Source organism: Salvelinus alpinus, chromosome 1, assembly GCF_045679555.1.
Source record: "Salvelinus alpinus chromosome 1, SLU_Salpinus.1, whole genome shotgun sequence".
Classification (NCBI taxonomy): Eukaryota; Metazoa; Chordata; class Actinopteri; order Salmoniformes; family Salmonidae; genus Salvelinus; species Salvelinus alpinus.
The window spans coordinates 69872404-69889753 of record NC_092086.1 but is presented as its reverse complement, the minus strand read 5'-3'; the positions used below and the strand labels follow the sequence as shown (position 1 = coordinate 69889753).

General features: G+C 43.3%; 1 protein-coding gene across 1 annotated transcript; it reads left to right on the top strand.

Moving 5' to 3' along the window:
- The first annotated feature begins 301 nt into the window (after window positions 1-301).
- On the top strand, window positions 302-17207 carry LOC139584191 (non-selective voltage-gated ion channel VDAC1-like). Its single transcript, XM_071415751.1, has 9 exons — window positions 302-473; window positions 3965-4034; window positions 6360-6409; window positions 8734-8886; window positions 9297-9349; window positions 9584-9811; window positions 13377-13527; window positions 13736-13793; window positions 16185-17207. The coding sequence occupies exons 2-9, from the start codon at window positions 3968-3970 to the stop codon at window positions 16274-16276; spliced, it is 852 nt and encodes a 283-aa protein (XP_071271852.1). The 5' UTR covers window positions 302-473; window positions 3965-3967; the 3' UTR covers window positions 16277-17207.
- Window positions 17208-17350: the final 143 nt, after the last annotated feature.

Below are 17350 nucleotides of genomic sequence, written 5' to 3'. Positions count from 1 at the left end.
GACTTCACAATATGCACATTTTGAATGTATAAACTGGGTTAAACAGCCAGGATTTGCTGGCGATGCAGATAATGCCATCACAGAAGTCGACTGTGATGAGTGCTCAATGTCACATCCTGGCTCTTCTCCTGTGCAACGTTGATGCGACATTCCTGCATTCCAGCGATTAGGCTACTCGTTGACCAGGGACGGTTTTGTTATAAGCACATAATGACGGGGATTGGTGATGAGGTGGGACGAGCTGATTCTAGATCGGTTGTTAACGGTGGCGGGTTTTAAGCCTACCGATGATGCGCTATGCGGACGTCAAACGATCAACAGCGCGTGCGCCACAAAGACAAGGAGTCATGCCTCTTTTTTTCATACGTTTGCTTGACTTCTAGCGTGTGTAACGCTGTTGCACCTCCTCTTACCCCTCCCGTTGTCTAGTTGACAGGAATCTCCTCAGGCAGGATTGGAAAGCACTGACAGAGGTATGTTGAAATGTAGTTAATACTGTGGAATATTATGGGGCACTATTGTACCCCTGTTGTGATAGACATTGACCTCTTTCTTGGCTTGAGTTGGAAGAGATGGCACGCTCATCCACCACGCAACCAGTAACGTTGCGTTAGAAGCAGTCCAGGAGGAGAAATGCTGATCAGCATACAGCTAGCTAGCCTGATGAGTTAGCTCTCTGGCTAGCTAGCTATGTGAACATGGCCTCGAGTAACTAGCTAACACCCTGACGCATTATTATTTGAATTTAACGAGCTTAGGTACTGTTCTCTGCAATTTGATTAAAGTTACTCGCTATAGCCAGCGATGATGTGCAGTGTATGCGCTTGTCCCGCTGTCCACCAATTGCCCTGCTAACCTCAGCAGCTAGCCAGTTTTCTACTTAGTTACCAATAAGCTAAAGATGTTCAAGCACAAGCAGTGATGTTTCTGCCGCCTTGTTGCATAACCTCTTGGACATCATCAGGCAGCCAGGCAGAATAACTGCTCGTAACAGGCAGCAGGTTGCAGATTCCGTGACAACTGTCTGGGAGACATGAACATTGCATTTCCATCTCTCTAGTGCATGTGGAACGTGAAACCACCTGCCTGACACGGGTCTAATGCAACAATGCTAACGTTCTCTGCTTGATCAATCTCCTATCGCAAGGTCCTATCAGTCGATGTCCCCATGGTATTTCTGTTCAGGTATGCTTATTTGAAAATTAAATAACGCAAAAATCTAGCTATCGTCTGATGAGATTTCATTGACTTTGTGCAATGGAGTATATCTATCTCCAGAGGGACCAGAAGGACACATTGTGTGGCTTTCCTTGAATACCCTGTTATGTAAGACTAGCTAGTACATTCCTCAAGACCCCACGACATTATTCTCTTTATGGCCTAATATTCTAACCTCTCCCACCAATAATGATCCTCAAAGGTTCAGTGCTCCTTCCTGTGTGTGTATTTGTGTAATGTGTGTGAGCGGGATGTGTGTGTGTATTCTGGAATGCCTGATGTTTGACACTTCCTGTCTCCTACCGTGGTCCCCTTCGAGTGAGTGCCTGTTGGTCACTGAAGATGGCTCGTATTAAAAACGGAATGCCTTCAACTGAAATGTGCCTTCCGCATTTAACCTAACCCCTCTGAATCAGAGAGGTGCGGGGGGCTTCCTTAATCGACATTCACGTCTTTGTCGTCCGGGGAACAATCTGTCGTTCTGCCTTGCTCAGGGGCAGAACGACAGATTTTTACCTTGTCAGCTCTGGGATTAGATCCAGAAACCTTTCGGTTACTGGCCCAATGCTCTAACCACTATGCTACCTGCCACCCCACTGAATTTTAAAGCGTGTAGAAATGAGAGATGTGTAATAATTGGTTTTGGATGTCACTAAACCATGCATTTACACTGAACAAAAATATAAACGCAACATGTAAAGTGTTGGTGTTGGTCCTATGTTTCATGAGCTGAAATGAAAGGTCCAAGAAATGTTCCATATACATATTATTATAATATTTTTCTTGTTTTGTGCACAAATTCGTTTCCATCACTGTTAGTGAGCATTTCTCCTTTACCAAGATAATCCATCCACCTGACGGGTGTGGCATATCAAGAAGCTGATTTAACAGCCTGATCATTACACAGGTGCACCTTGTGCAGGGGACAATAAAAGGCCACTCTAAAATGTGCAGTTTTGTCACATCACAATGCCACAGATGTCTCAGGTTTTGAGGGAGCATGCAATTGGTATGCTATTGCCAGAGAATTTAATGTTAATTTCTCTTAACATGTGCCACCTCCAACATCGTTTTACAGAAACCGTCTCAGGGGAGCTCATCTGGGTGCTCGTCATCCTCACCAGGGTCTTGACCTGACTGCAGTTCGGCATTGTAACCGACTTCAGTGGGCAAATGCTCACCATCGATGGCCACTAGCATGCTGGAGAAGTGTGCTCTTCACGGATGAATCCCGGTTTCAACTGTACCAGGCAGATGGCAGACGGTGTATATGGCGTCGTGTGGGCGAGCGGTTTGCTGATGTCAACGTTGTGAACAGATTACCCCATAGTGGCGGTGGGGTTATGGTATGGGCAGGCATAAGCTACGGACAACGAACACAATAGTATTTTATCAATGGTAATTTGAATGCACAAAGATACTGTGACAAGATCCTGAGGCCCCATTGTCGTGAATTCATCCGCTGCCATCACCTCATGTTTCAGCCATTTCGCAAGGATCTCTACAAAATTCCTGGAAGCTAAAAATGTCCCAGTTCTTCCATGGCTTGCACACTTACCAGACATGTCACCCATTGAGCATGTTTGGGATGCTCTAGATCGACGTGTACGACAGCGTGTTCAAGTTCCCGCCAGTATCCAACGACTTCGCACAGACATTGAATAGGAGTGGGACAACTTTTCACAGGCACAATCAACAACCTGATCAACTCTATGCGAAGGAGATGTATCGGGTATATGAGGCAAATGCAGATACTGACTGGTTTTCTGATCCAAACCCCCTACCTTTTTATTTTAAGGTATCTGTGGCCAACAGATGTCTTTATTCCCAGTCATGTGAAATCCATAGATTAGGGCCTAATGAAAGTGATTTCCTTACATGAACTGTAACTCAGTAAAATCTTTGAAATTGTTGCATGTTGCATTTACATTTTTGTTCAGTGTATGACAGGGAGAAAGGTGTAGTAATTATCATTCATATTCTATTAAATAGGGTTTTGAAGGAAGTGATCGAGGCTGTAGGCTATGTGGCATGCGCTGATGTACAAAATAGCCATTTGGGCTATAGGCTATTCTATTTGCAAATTAGCATTGTGCACATGTGTGTAGAGGGCAAGTGTTCCAGTTTTAAGCCTAGTCTTGGACGAAAAAGCACGATCAATGCCGAAATCCTTTTTGGAATCTGCAACAAGCAGATTTTCCCCTCCTGTTACTCAACATTGAAGTCTCTGCCCACACATTATCTTATAGTAAGAGTGGAGTTGAGGTCATCTAACAAATAGTAAAACATATCTAACCTTCCATTTTTAGAAATCACTTATTGATTCATAAGCTGACCCTTCTGTGTCTTGCGTTTTAATTTGGCTGTCAGTCCAGTGTATCAGGTTTTGGCTGCTGTTGTGAAATCTCTAGCCTGGCAAGGCAAGCACATCACTCTTTTTCTGATGAGTCAGAGCAAACGGGTTAGTCCGTTCAGGCAGATGTGAGGCATGTCTGCCTGCTCCTCTGTCTGCCTGCCCCTCCCCCTACCGGCCCACCCCGTCCATCAATGACCTCAATCCTCTCCCACCTCCTCCCCCACACGCAGTGCTCTCTCCTCTGTTGCTATGTCATTGAAGGCCTACCACACTGCTAATGCTTTATGTATGCCATTTCCCCATTGCTATCTCACAGAGCTTTGTGCTAAGCAGTAGCCTAACACAAAGCTGTCTCCTTTTTTTGTTATGATTTTTTTTTTTTTTTTACAGATAATGGCCGTTCCTCCTACCTATGTTGACCTTGGCAAGTCCGCCAAGGATGTCTTTACCAAGGGATACGGTGAGCACTGAGCACTACTACTTTCTACCCACTATTTCCTAGATCATTCTTCAACTCAGCCTTTGCTCCTGTCCTGCAGAGAATCAGGGGTGGACTGTAGTCGTACTAGCCTAGTGTTATAGCCATTTGGTAAACCCTCTAGTTTAGATTGGCTGTCCTTAGGCAGCTTATTGACTGAGAGAAACACAGCTGTACTGAGCTATTGAGGCCTAGGCCTTATTATGGGGATCCCCAGGTAAATCACACAGGCGAGGGTGGGACGACCAGCACACTGCCTCCCAGAGATGGATGGGAAGGAAGCTGGGGCAGTGAACTGTGCCTGACGTGACAATGTACTCTAGTGTAGAAACTAGGGCCGGGAAGATACAAGTATCGCAATACTCGTTATTATCGTGGCAAGGAAACAAAACACAAAGCAGATTTAACTTTAGGAAAACAGGCCAAATGTTGGAAACAAACATCCATATGTATTTATGTAAAAGAATATTGTGACACTGGTATCGTCACAGCCCTAGTAGAAACCACATCAAATCAATAAACTCAATCTATCAATGTTATGTAATAGTTGTAATGGATGTGTGATAGGCTAGACTGGTATTTCTCAGAGAGGGATTTATTGAACAGTGGTTTACAGTGCATTCGGAAAGTATCCAGACCCCTTGACTTTTTCCACATTTTGTTACGTTACAGCCTTATTCTAAAATGGATTAAATAAAACATTTTCCTCATTAATCTACACACAATACCCATAATGACATTGCGGCAACAGGTTTTTAGAAATGTTTGCACATTTATTACAAATATAAAACAGAAAAACCTTATTTACATAATTATTTAGACCTTTTGCTATGAGACTTGAAATTGAGCTCAGGTGCATCCTGTTTCCATTGATCATCCTTGAGATGTTTCTGCAACTTGATAGGAGTCCACCTGTGGTTAATTAAATTGATTGGACATGATTTGGTCACACAGTTGACAGTGCATGTCAGAGCCAAAACCAAGACATGACGTTGAAGGAATTGTCTATAGAGCTCTGAGACAGGATTGTGTCGAGGCATAGATCTGGGGAAGGGTACCAAAAAACGTCTGGAGCATTGAAGGTCCCCAAAAACACAGTGGCCTCCATCTTCATAAATGGAAGAAGTTTGGAACCACCAAGACTGGTGCCTGGCCAAACTGAGCAATCCGGGGAGAAGGGCCTTGGTCAGGGAGGTGACCAAGAACCTGATGGTCACTCTGACAGAGCTCCAGAGTTCCTCTGTGGAGATGGGAGAACCTTCTAGAAGGACAACCATCTCTGCAACACTCCACCAATCAGGCCTTTATGGTAGAGTGGCCAGACGGAAGCCATTCCTCAGTAAAAGGCACATGACAGCCCGCTTGGAGTTGGCCAAAAGGCACCTAAAGAACTCTCAGACCATGAGAAACAAGATTCTCTGGTCTGATGAAACCAAGATTGAACTCTGAATTCCAAGAGTCATGTCTGGAGGAAACATGGCACCATCCCTACTGTGAAGCATGATAGTGGTAGCATCATGCTGTGGGGAATATAGCCAAGTACAGAGAGATCCTTGATGAAAACCTGCTCCACAGCGCTCAGGACCTCAGACTGGGGTGACGGTTCACCTTCCAACAGGACAACGACCCTAAGCACACAGCCAAGACAACACAGGAGTGGGTTCGGGACAAGTCTCTGAATGTCCTTGAGTGGCCCAGCCAGAGCCCGGACTTGAACCCGATCGAACATCTCTGGCGAGACCTGAAAACATCTGTGCAGCAACGCTCCCCATCCAACCTGACAGAGCTTGAGAGGATCTGCAGAGAATAAATGGGAGAAACTCCCCAAATCCAGGTGTGCCAAGCTTGTAGCGTCATACCCGAGAAGACTCGATGCTGTAATCGCTGCAAAGGTGCTTCAACAAAGTACTGAGTAAAGGGTCTGAATACTAATACAAATGTGATATAATAAATTGGCAAACATTTCTCTCAACCTGTTTTTGCTTTGTCGTTATGGGGTATTGTGTGTAGATTGATAAGGGAAATAACAATTTATTCCATTTTAGAATAAGGCTGTAACGTAACAAAATATGGAAAAACTCAAGGGGTCTGAATACTTTCCGAATGTACTGTATGTGTTTATGAAGTGCTAAAATGAAGTCTGCAAGAGACTTATTTTGAAAACAACAGAAGCCATGCGTTAACGGATTGCTAGGAATTCTAGTGGAAATAATGAACTGAACAGGAATATATCATCAGTTTAAAAAGCACTCATAGAATATATTGTAATTACAACAGTTTAATTACATTTTCTTCTGTGCCTTTCAGGTTTTGGTCTCATCAAGCTGGACTTGAAAACAAAGTCAGAGAATGGACTGGTAAGTTCCACTGCAGTCCGTATACCCCTTGAGCCAAAAGAGGTGAACAGGTCAGGGTTCCATAGCCGCAGGCAGAACAGTTGAAACTGGAGTAGCAGCACGACCAGGTGGACTGGGGACAGCAAGGAGTCATCGGGCCACGTAGTCCTGAGTCATGGTCCTAGGGCTCAGGTCCTCCAAGAGAGAAAAATAGAGAGATAATAAGTGAGAGAACTAGAGAGCGCATACTTAAATTCACACAGGACACCGGATAAGACAGGAGAAATACTCCTGATATAACAGCATATAATGGCATCCCGACACAAAATTGCAGCGTAAATACTGGAGGCAGAGACAGGAGGGGTCGGGAGACACTGTGGCCCTGTCCGACGATACCCCCGGACAGGGGCAAACAAGCAGGATATAACCCCACCCACTTTGCCAAAGCACAGCCCCCACACCACTAGAGGTATATCTTCAACCACCAACTTACCATCCTGAGACAAGGCCGAGTATAGCCCACGAAGATCTCGCCCACTGCACAACCCAAGGGGGACGCCAACCCGGACAGGAACATCACTTCAGTGACTCATCCCACTCAAGTGACGCACCCCTCCTAGGGACGTCATGGAAGAGCACCAGTAAGCCAGTGACTCAGCCCCTGTAATAGGGTTTGAGGCAGAGAATCCCAGTAGAGAGAGGGGAACCGGCCAGGCAGAGACAGCAAGGGCGGTTCGTTGCTCCAGTGCCTTTCCGTTCAACTTCACACTCCTGGGCCAGACTACACTCAATCATAGGACCTACTGAAGAGATGAGTCTTCAATAAAGACTTAAAGGTCGAGACCGAGTCTGCGTCTTTCACATAGATAGGCAGACTATTCCATAAAAATGGAGCTCTGTAGAAGAAAGCCCTGCCTCCAGCTGTTTGCTTAGAAATTCTAGGGACAGTAAGGAGGCCTGAGTCTTGTGACCATAGCGTAGGTGTAGGTATGTACGGCAGGACCAAATCGGAAAGATAGGTATGAGCAAGCCCATGTAGTGCTTTGTAGGTTAGCATTAAAACCTTGAAATCAGCCCTTGGCTTAACAGGAAGCCAGTGTAGAGAGGCTAGCACTGGAGTAATATGATCAAATTCTTTCTTTCAGCCGTGTTTAGCAGCCGTGTTTAGCACTAACTGAAGTTTATTTAGTGCTTTATCCGGGTAGCCGGAAAGTAGAGCATTGCAGTAGTTTGACCTAGAAGTGACAAAAGCAAGTATTCATTTTTCTGCATCATTTTTGGACAGAAAGTTTCTGATTTTTGCAATGTTACGTAGATGGAAGAAAGCTGTCCTTGAAACAGTCTTGATATGTTCGTCATATCAAAAATATGAACAAAAATATAAACGCAACATTAAACAATTTCAAAGATTTTACTGCGTTACAGTTGTTATGAGGAAATCAGTCAATTGAAATAAATGAATTAGGCCCTAATCAATGGATTTCACATGACTGGGAATACAGATATGCATCTGTTGGTCACAGATACCTTCAAAAATATGGGCCTCACAATGGGCTTAAGGATCTCGTCAAGGTATTTCTGTGCATTGAAATTGATAAAATGCAATTGTGTTTGTTGTCCGTAGCTTATGACTGCCCATGCCATAACTCCTTCCGCCACCATGGGGCACTCTGTTCACAAAATTGACATCAGCAAACCGCTCACCCACACAACGCCATACACCTGGTCTGCGGTTGTGAGGCTGGTTGAATGTACTGCCAGATTCTCTAAAATGACATTGGAGGCAGCTTATGGTAGAGAAATTCTCAGGCAAACGCTCTGGTGGACATTCCTGCAGTCAGCATGCCAATTGCACGCTCCCTCAACTTGAGACATCTGTGGCATTGTGTTGTGACAAAACTGCACATTTTAGAGTAGGCTTTTATTCTCCCCAAAACAAGGTGCATCTGTGTAATGATCATGCTGTTTAATAAGCTTCTTGATATGCCACACCTGTCAGATGGATGGATTATCTTGGCAAAGAATAAATGCTCACTAGTAGGGATGTAAACACATTTGTGCACAAAATCTAAGAGAAATAAGCGGTTTGTGCGTATAGCAAATTTCTGTGTTTTTTTTTTTTTCAACTCATGAAACATGGGACCAACACTTTTCATGTTGTTTTATATTTTTCTTCCGTTTAGTTATCTGACTCATCGGCACCTGTGAAAGACCTCTCGGATTGTCCACGTCACTTGTGACGTGCCAATGTGGTCCTCAGCCATCCAAATCCTCACTAATAATGTCTGATGCTATAATAACGTGATCACATCTCACCACTGACCTCTGTTTGACCCCAATCCCAGGAGTTCACCAGCACGGGCTCTGCCAACACCGAGACCAGCAAAGTGGCCGGCACCCTGGAGACCAAGTACAAGTGGGCCGAACACGGACTGACCTTCACTGAGAAGTGGAACACCGACAACACTTTGGGCACCGAGATCACTCTGGAGGACCAGGTCAGGTCTATGTGTTCTTTAGGTCAGGGTGTACTCTAGTCCGTTTTCTTCAATCTGTCATTGTTCGAAGGGTGCTATAAGCCAATGAGTAATCCCTTAGTGTAAATATAAAAAAGATCAGCACTCACTGACTTGTTTCATTGATTTTATTATATATTTTAAGACAATATATACATAACTTTACATGTTTAGTCTTCTTCGTGTGGGAGTCTCAGTTCCCTATTATATCTCAGTTCCCCCCCACCCTATTAAGGGGTGAAATGCTCATCGCCATATACCTTTTAATTACGCAACAATGCTTTCTTAATAGTTCTTTCCGTCTGCCTCGGATATTAATTTACTTATGAATCATTCATGCTTTCTTCATGCTTTCTTAACCTCTCCATCTTTCTCTCACCTTCTCCCTTCAGTTGGCCAAAGGGCTTAAACTGACGTTTGATTCCTCCTTCTCGCCAAACACTGGGTAAGAAGTGGCTATCCAATTAATTCAGTGAAGATAGCATTTAACTGTTTCACAATGTTAATTCATTGCAATCAATGATGTCGTCACACAATACATGTTGCTATTTTTTTTTTGTCCTGCTCAGCTCAATGTAGATTGTTGGATGTATTTGCCATTCTGTCACTGTGATTTCTATATTACCTCATACTCACAAGTTTTTCCTTCCTTCCATTCCTCTCATATCCCCACCTCCAGCAAGAAGAGTGGTAAGATCAAGACTGGCTACAAGAGGGAGCACATCAACCTGGGGTGTGATGTGGACTATGACATTAACGGGACGGCTGTGCACGGCATGGCGGTGGTGGGCTACGAGGGCTGGCTGGCCGGCTACCAGATGACCTTCGAGGCCGGGAAGAACAGGGTCACCCAGAGCAACTTCGCCGTGGGCTACAAGACCGACGAGTTCCAGCTCCACACAAATGTGTAAGTAGATATATTTATTTAACTAGGCAAGTCAGATAACAACAAATTCTTATTTACAATGACCGCCTACCCGATACATAAATATGGTTCAGGTAGGCCTCCGCGCTTCAGCAAACAATGGAGGTAAGAAGGGGGCTCAACAACACTGACAGTAAGCCAGCGATGGAGCTTAACAACACTGACAGTAAGCCAGCGATGGGGCTTAACAACACTGACAGTAAGCCAGCGATGGGGCTCAACAACACTGACAGTAAGCCAGCGATGGGGCTTAACAACACTGACAGTAAGCCAGCGATGGGGCTCAACAACACTGACAGTAAGCCAGCGATGGGGCTCAACAACACTGACAGTAAGCCAGTGATGGGGCTTAACAACACTGACAGTAAGCCAGCGATGGGGCTCAACAACACTGACAGTAAGCCAGCGATGGGGCTCAACAACACTGACAGTAAGCCAGCGATGGGGCTCAACAACACTGACAGTAAGCCAGCGATGGGGCTCAACAACACTGACAGTAAGCCAGCGATGGGGCTCAACAACACTGACAGTAAGCCAGCGATGGGGCTCAACAACACTGACAGTAAGCCAGCGATGGGGCTCAACAACACTGACAGTAAGCCAGCGATGGGGCTCAACAACACTGACAGTAAGCCAGCGATGGGGCTCAACAACACTGACAGTAAGCCAGCGATGGGGCTCAACAACACTGACAGTAAGCCAGCGATGGGGCTTAACAACACTGACAGTAAGCCAGCGATGGGGCTCAACAACACTGACAGTAAGCCAGCGATGGGGCTCAACAACACTGACAGTAAGCCAGCGATGGGGCTCAACAACACTGACAGTAAGCCAGCGATGGGGCTCAACAACACTGACAGTAAGCCAGCGATGGGGCTCAACAACACTGACAGTAAGCCAGCGATGGGGCTCAACAACACTGACAGTAAGCCAGCGATGGGGCTCAACAACACTGACAGTAAGCCAGCGATGGGGCTAAACAACACTGACAGTAAGCCAGCGATGGGGCTCAACAACACTGACAGTAAGCCAGCGATGGGGCTCAACAACACTGACAGTAAGCCAGCGATGGGGCTCAACAACACTGACAGTAAGCCAGCGATGGGGCTCAACAACACTGACAGTAAGCCAGCGATGGGGCTCAACAACACTGACAGTAAGCCAGCGATGGGGCTCAACAACACTGACAGTAAGCCAGCGATGGGGCTTAACAACACTGACAGTAAGCCAGCGATGGGGCTTAGGGAACATATTTATGGTCTTTAAGACCCTTATCCAAAATGATTTCCAGTGATTTAAGTATTTTGTATATATGGCACACCCCCAACTCTGTTGCAAGCACCATGCTCCAACCAACTGAGCTTTTTGAACGACTAGTCACTAACATTTTGTTTCCAGCTCTGAACTATGAGAGCTGACGTTGTCTGGACACTAGCAGCCCCAAGCACTTGCTGTCTCTCTGGTCCCCTCAGAAGCAGACTGGCAGTTATTTTATGTATCCCACAGTGATGGGATTTGTCAAAGGGCTTTGTTGGTAGGATAGTATAGGATAGTAAGCTAACCTCCTGCCGCGACCTGGCCTTCCATTCATGATCACTTTTTTGACAAGGTCAATTAGCTCTGAGACATGGCTATTTAATCCTTTGACAGCTGATCCTTGATATACACTGAGTGTACAAAACATTAGGAACAACTGCTCTTTCCATGACAGACTGACCAGGTGAATCTAGGTGAAAGCTATGATCCCTTATTGATGTCACCTGTTAAATCCACTTCAATCAGTGTAGTTGAAGAGGAGGAGACAGGTTAAAGAATGATTTTTAAGCCTTGAGACAATTGAGACTTGAGCTGTGTTCGCATACCCATACGAACATACTGTATACTACATAATGAGTGTATACTACTTACTATTAGTTAATTTTAGTATACTGTAAACGAATGGTATCCTTTCAGTTGAGCTTACTCTGTCTACTGGAAGTTGATGCTGTTGCTATGCAACCTCTTGCTAGCTTGTTAGCTTAACAAATTACTAGCTAGACTTCAGGTGTGTTCGTAAATTCAATCTGGAGTGTCAGAGTGTGCTCTGGGCGTTCTGGAGCGCATACTGGAATCTCTGGCCGAGGAGTAGGATCTAGGATTAATCCGCAGTCAAGCACCCAAGCTAACTGGCTAGCTTCTTCCAGACACAAATGAGAGAACACCTCACTCTGACCATTTTACTCACCCTAGCAGAGCTGGTTAGGCAGTTATCCAGAGTGTTGGTAACTGTAATGGTGCTGCTGGGACCTATTTAATGACACTTTTTTGCCGACATTTACTGACACTGGCCACATTCAACGGGTGTTGAGCGTTTGTAATTGCATCAGTTATTCTGCGCTCTGGCACAGTCAGACCAGAGTGCTCTGAAATCGGAGTAGGTAGCCAGAACGAATTTACAAACACACCCGAACCACTTTAACACTTAGCTAAGCTATAAATGACGTGAATAATCAAGTTAATAAATGTTGGGTAGTTAGATGGCATAAAGTAAATCTACTGGCAAGTCCGATGTATTAGTAGCCAACTGACGTTACAGTAGGTAGCTAACATAGCATATCATTACACCAGTATACCGGGTATGCGGTTCGTAAGGATAGCGTAGCTAGCGAATTGTCAGCCAACATAACGTGTAACGTAACTTATTTGAAAAGTAATTACTTTATTACATTGCTCAAAATTTTCTTAACATTTGTCATAATTGGTTAAAGCAACAAATTTGTATCCGCTTTCGTCAGACTTCGGCTGCATATTTTCCGCCATTTTCCTCATCTGAAAACGTTGTGAAGCAATGCCTATTTTCTGAAGAATTGCATTATGGACCCGAAAAGCACGGGAAAAGTGTCCATTGCTTGTATACTTTGTATTTTGGCGAATGTAGTACGACATCTGGGAACTTTTGGCTTGCTAACTATATCCGTACTATGACCGATAAGCAGAAACAAACACTTATGGATTGTGCATGTGTGCTGTTCAGAGGGTGAATGGGAAAGACAAAAGATTTAAGTGCCTTTGAACAGGGTATGGTAGTAGGTGCCAGGCGCATCGGTTTGAGTGTGTCAAGAACTGCAACGCTGCTGGGTTTTTCACGCTCAACAGTTTCCCGTGTGTATCAAGAATGGTTCACCACCCAAAGGACATCCAACCGACTCGACACAACTGTGGGAGGAATCGATGTCAACATGGGCCAGCATCCCTGTGGAACGCTTTCGACACCTTGTAGAGTCCGTGTCCCGACGAATTGAGACCTTTTCTGAGGGCAAAAGGGGGTTGTAACAATATTAGAAAGGTGTTCCTAATGTTTTGTACCCTCAGTTTGCTAGTTTAGACTGTGAATATTGATCTTCTGATTGCAGTTCATGTGATATTAGGTAGTTGTAACAGTTCTCGTTTTAGTTTTTTTGTTGAACATGAATACTGGAATGTATAGTGATGTTGCAATATACTTGCGTACATGTTAGTTCCACCTTCTCATAGTAATACTGACCAACCGTTTTTTTTTCGACGACAGAAATGATGGCACCGAGTTCGGGGGCTCCATCTACCAGAAGGTGAACGACCAGCTGGAGACAGCAGTCAACCTGGCCTGGACCGCTGGCAACAGCAACACCCACTTTGGCATTGCAGCCAAGTACCAGATTGATGCTGATGCATCTTTCTCGGTAAGGGGCCACTCTAGCTAGTCCTCTTACTGGCTGAGACATGACCTCCGCCTGGGGTCACATTCAGGGGACAGGTAGAGGGAGTTACTAGGCTAATAAGTTTAAAATGATCTGTGGAAGTATTGTTGAGGACATTTGAGTCCTATTTTTTTTCCTTTTTTTTCTTTCTATCATAATCATGTTTCTAATCTATACATTTCTCCAACAGGCCAGAGTGAACAACTCTAGCCTTGTGGGCCTGGGATACACTCAGACTCTGAAGCCTGGTTAGTAATTTTAAAACGTTTTATTAAAATGTCTTGCGAAATATTATTTTTCTCCATGCCAGTGTAGATTAAATGTGCAGTTGAAATACCGTTCTACTGTATTTTGGGAAGAAATGACAGAACAGCAGCGTGCACTTGATCTTTGACCTCCTCAGCCAGTCAATGAGCCCTGATCTTGTCACTAGGGCTGTTGCGGTGACCGTATTACCACCACACCGGCGGTCACGAGTAATGAAGGCAGGCAAATTCCACGTGACTGTTTAGTCATGGTAATTAGGCTTCTCCAAGCTCTGATGCTGCTAATGGTCATTAGTAGCCTACCAAACTTTCTAACTGCCTCGTCCTCAGCACTCTATTTTTCCTTTAATCATTCTATCAATGCAAATGTATTTGAAAATCTAATCAAACACTTCATGAGAGCCCATGAGCTCATGTTGCGCAACATTTTAATAGGCTATGCAATTGCGTGAGAAAACAGTGATGGCCTCTTAAAAAGAGGAGCATCAAATTTCTATAGGCTAGGCCTACTATATTTATTTCTCAACTTCTCTAATATTAATGTTTATATTTACAACAGGAGTATAGCCTACCTGGCTGGCATGAAAATAAACCACAGGGAAAAAAGAGTCCTCCATTCTCTATTTAAGTGCATAGATTCCATGTATTCTTTCCCGCTGCGCCTGTTTCGATACAGGTGCATGATAAGGGTCCATTCACATATTATTTAGTAAATGTAAAGACAAGATTAAATCAATAATAGTCTGATGGGTGACAATATTGGCCTATCACTTGTGAATTATATATTACAATTCTTTTTGTAACTTTTTCGAATAGGTCGCACACCTCATGTAGCCTAGCCCATAGGCCTATATGTTTTAATAAGGTTTGTATCACAATTAAAGTGGCCAAATAACTTCTTAAAATGAAGCACATTAATCCGCTTTACAAGGGGTGTAGAGCCTAACTGGCATACATAAGCAGCACATGAGTTTCAAGTTTGGGGAAGATAATTTTCACCATAAAAATGCACTTTTTATAATAAAATAATTGCATTTGTGTCACTTGATAATGGTGTTTTCTGTTAATGGAACATTAGCCTACTACCATGTGCACATTTCTGCGCCTATAATGTGAAGAAATAGCTGAATAGTTTATCAACATTTAAAGCTAAATGTTCTGATTTGTTGTGTCAGCCACATTGTGTAAAAAAAGTTTTTTTGATGCTAGTGGTTGTATTAATTTTGGATCTATCGAATCCCACAACTGTCCCAGACTATGTTTGGAATATTTATTTCTCGCTTAGAATATAATAGGTCAAACTTTTATGCTATGGGGGATAGTGTATTGACATTGGCTAGTGCTTTTGCTGTTCGTTAGGCCTACTCATCTTGTTCGCTGACGAAAAGAAAATGTGGACAGTTCTTCCAATATCTTCAATATGCACCTCGGAATTGGATAAGGACGCGTGCAGTTGTGTCCCCGATGTGTCTGTCTTCACTTGTAGCCTGTGTTGTAGCCTGTGAGAAAGACCTGATCACGTGATGGAGTGCGCAGCACTCGGAGAAGGGCACAACTGCCACTGGCCACAAACGGCATGGATTTCTTTAGGGTGCATTGTGGCCACAGAAAGGGGATGCCGCTGTGACATTCTAGGCATTAGAATTGCTTGTCAAATTGCGAATGAGTGACTGATGTAGTGTGTACAGCCTGCGCAAAAAAACAAGGCAGAGCTCATGACTTTCAAGCTACTTTTTTCAAATCATCATTTGTCGCATCATGCAGCCTTACGATGTATTCAAAATCAAACATATACCCCAATGATTGTAGAACAACTAAAGTTACATTAATAACTCTAAATTAAGCATATAGGAATACCTATTTCTTTGTTAACCGCCCAACACAGAATAGCCGCGTGTGCGCACTCCCTCAAATCTTTTGGAGAAAATATCCTTTCTATTTTATTCAGCTTTTTGTATTCTTCATACTATAAAATAATAAAAATAATGCCACGGAATTCTTAGCAAATCTTGTCTGCTAAATGAACTAATGTAGCCTATAGCCATTTGGCATAGCCAGATCAGGACCTAACATAAGGGCAACTCAGATTATGCTATTCTGTTCTTCTGAAATAGAATACATTTTATTCATATCATGCTTCTTTAGACCTGTATAAAATAAATAATGGATGTATTGTGAAGGTGTAGGCTATGTTACATGGATTTATTAGACTTTTTAAAAATGTAGATGTTCCAAAGGTCTGGAAGCCAGGAGATGCTAAATGTTAATTTGACATTAACTTGACAATTACCGGCTGACGAAATTTCGTGATCACCACAGCCGTACTTGTTACTCCCCCTTGTTGATGTATTGTCTCTGTCTCTCTGTCTACAGGCATTAAGCTGACCCTTTCTGCTCTCCTGGATGGGAAAAACATTAACACCGGTGGGCACAAGCTCGGTCTTGGCCTAGAGTTTGAGGCATAAGAAGGCAAGGAACACAACAACCCCAAACCTCCAAATATTTTATTGAAATAGCTATCCTCACCACCTTGTTTCCCTTACAGTAGATGTGCTTTGGTTGAGGTGGCACACGTGGTGAAATCACACTACAGTTGATATTCCACTTTTACAGGACCATTTCAGATAAAATATTTCGGAATACAGGGCCCAGTTTAGAACAAAACTAAGATCTTTTAAAGGTCGGCAAAACGTAAAAATGAAAAAGGTCTGTTAAGGTCTTATGCATTTGTATTTCACTACAATCATGTAAACACTAATTTATTTATATATTTTTTCAAAGCTGATAAGAGAAAATAAGATACTGTAGATTTAAAAAAAAAAAAAAAGGATTTGGTAAACATACAGTTTACTTTCTGTCCACATGGTGGGGCTGTTGCATTAAACATCACTGGTACTGGATTACAACATAAACATTCCTTGGCCAAGGTGAAATATTCCTCTGTACTGGAGAGTTCTCTCCTTGTAAACCATCTGACAAAGAAGGGAAGTGTCTAAGATATTATATTATTATGGGATGGGTAAGTGGTCCTTCACTTAAGCAGCATTAGCTCTGAGGCACTAAATAGGGCACTACTTTTTGAGAATATGGTGCCATTTAGGATAAAAACCTGTTTTTGACTCGTCTGTCTGTGCATTTGGTGTGAATTATTTTTGATTACATATAGCAAAAATATTATATTAACAATGTTCTTGAATACTTACCTGCCTGTGAAGTTTAAGGCAAACATCAATTGTTCCTAAAGAGAAAGGTAACCTGTCCTGCACACTATTCAACATCCCTCTTAATACAAATGATTTTACAAGGAATGGTAGTCTTCCGATGATGGTGTTGGAACAGACAAACTCTGTGTACCTGACGTTGTTACTCCCTGTTAAATAAAGAACATATTGAATGCCTCTGTGCTTTTTTTCACCCATAATGCAATGATAATGGAAATAAAAGCCTTGGATTTGCTGTAGGCCTATATTCATATCTACCTTAGACTATAACTGTTAATTTCTCTACGATAAGACAACATCGTTTTAGAGAATTTGTCA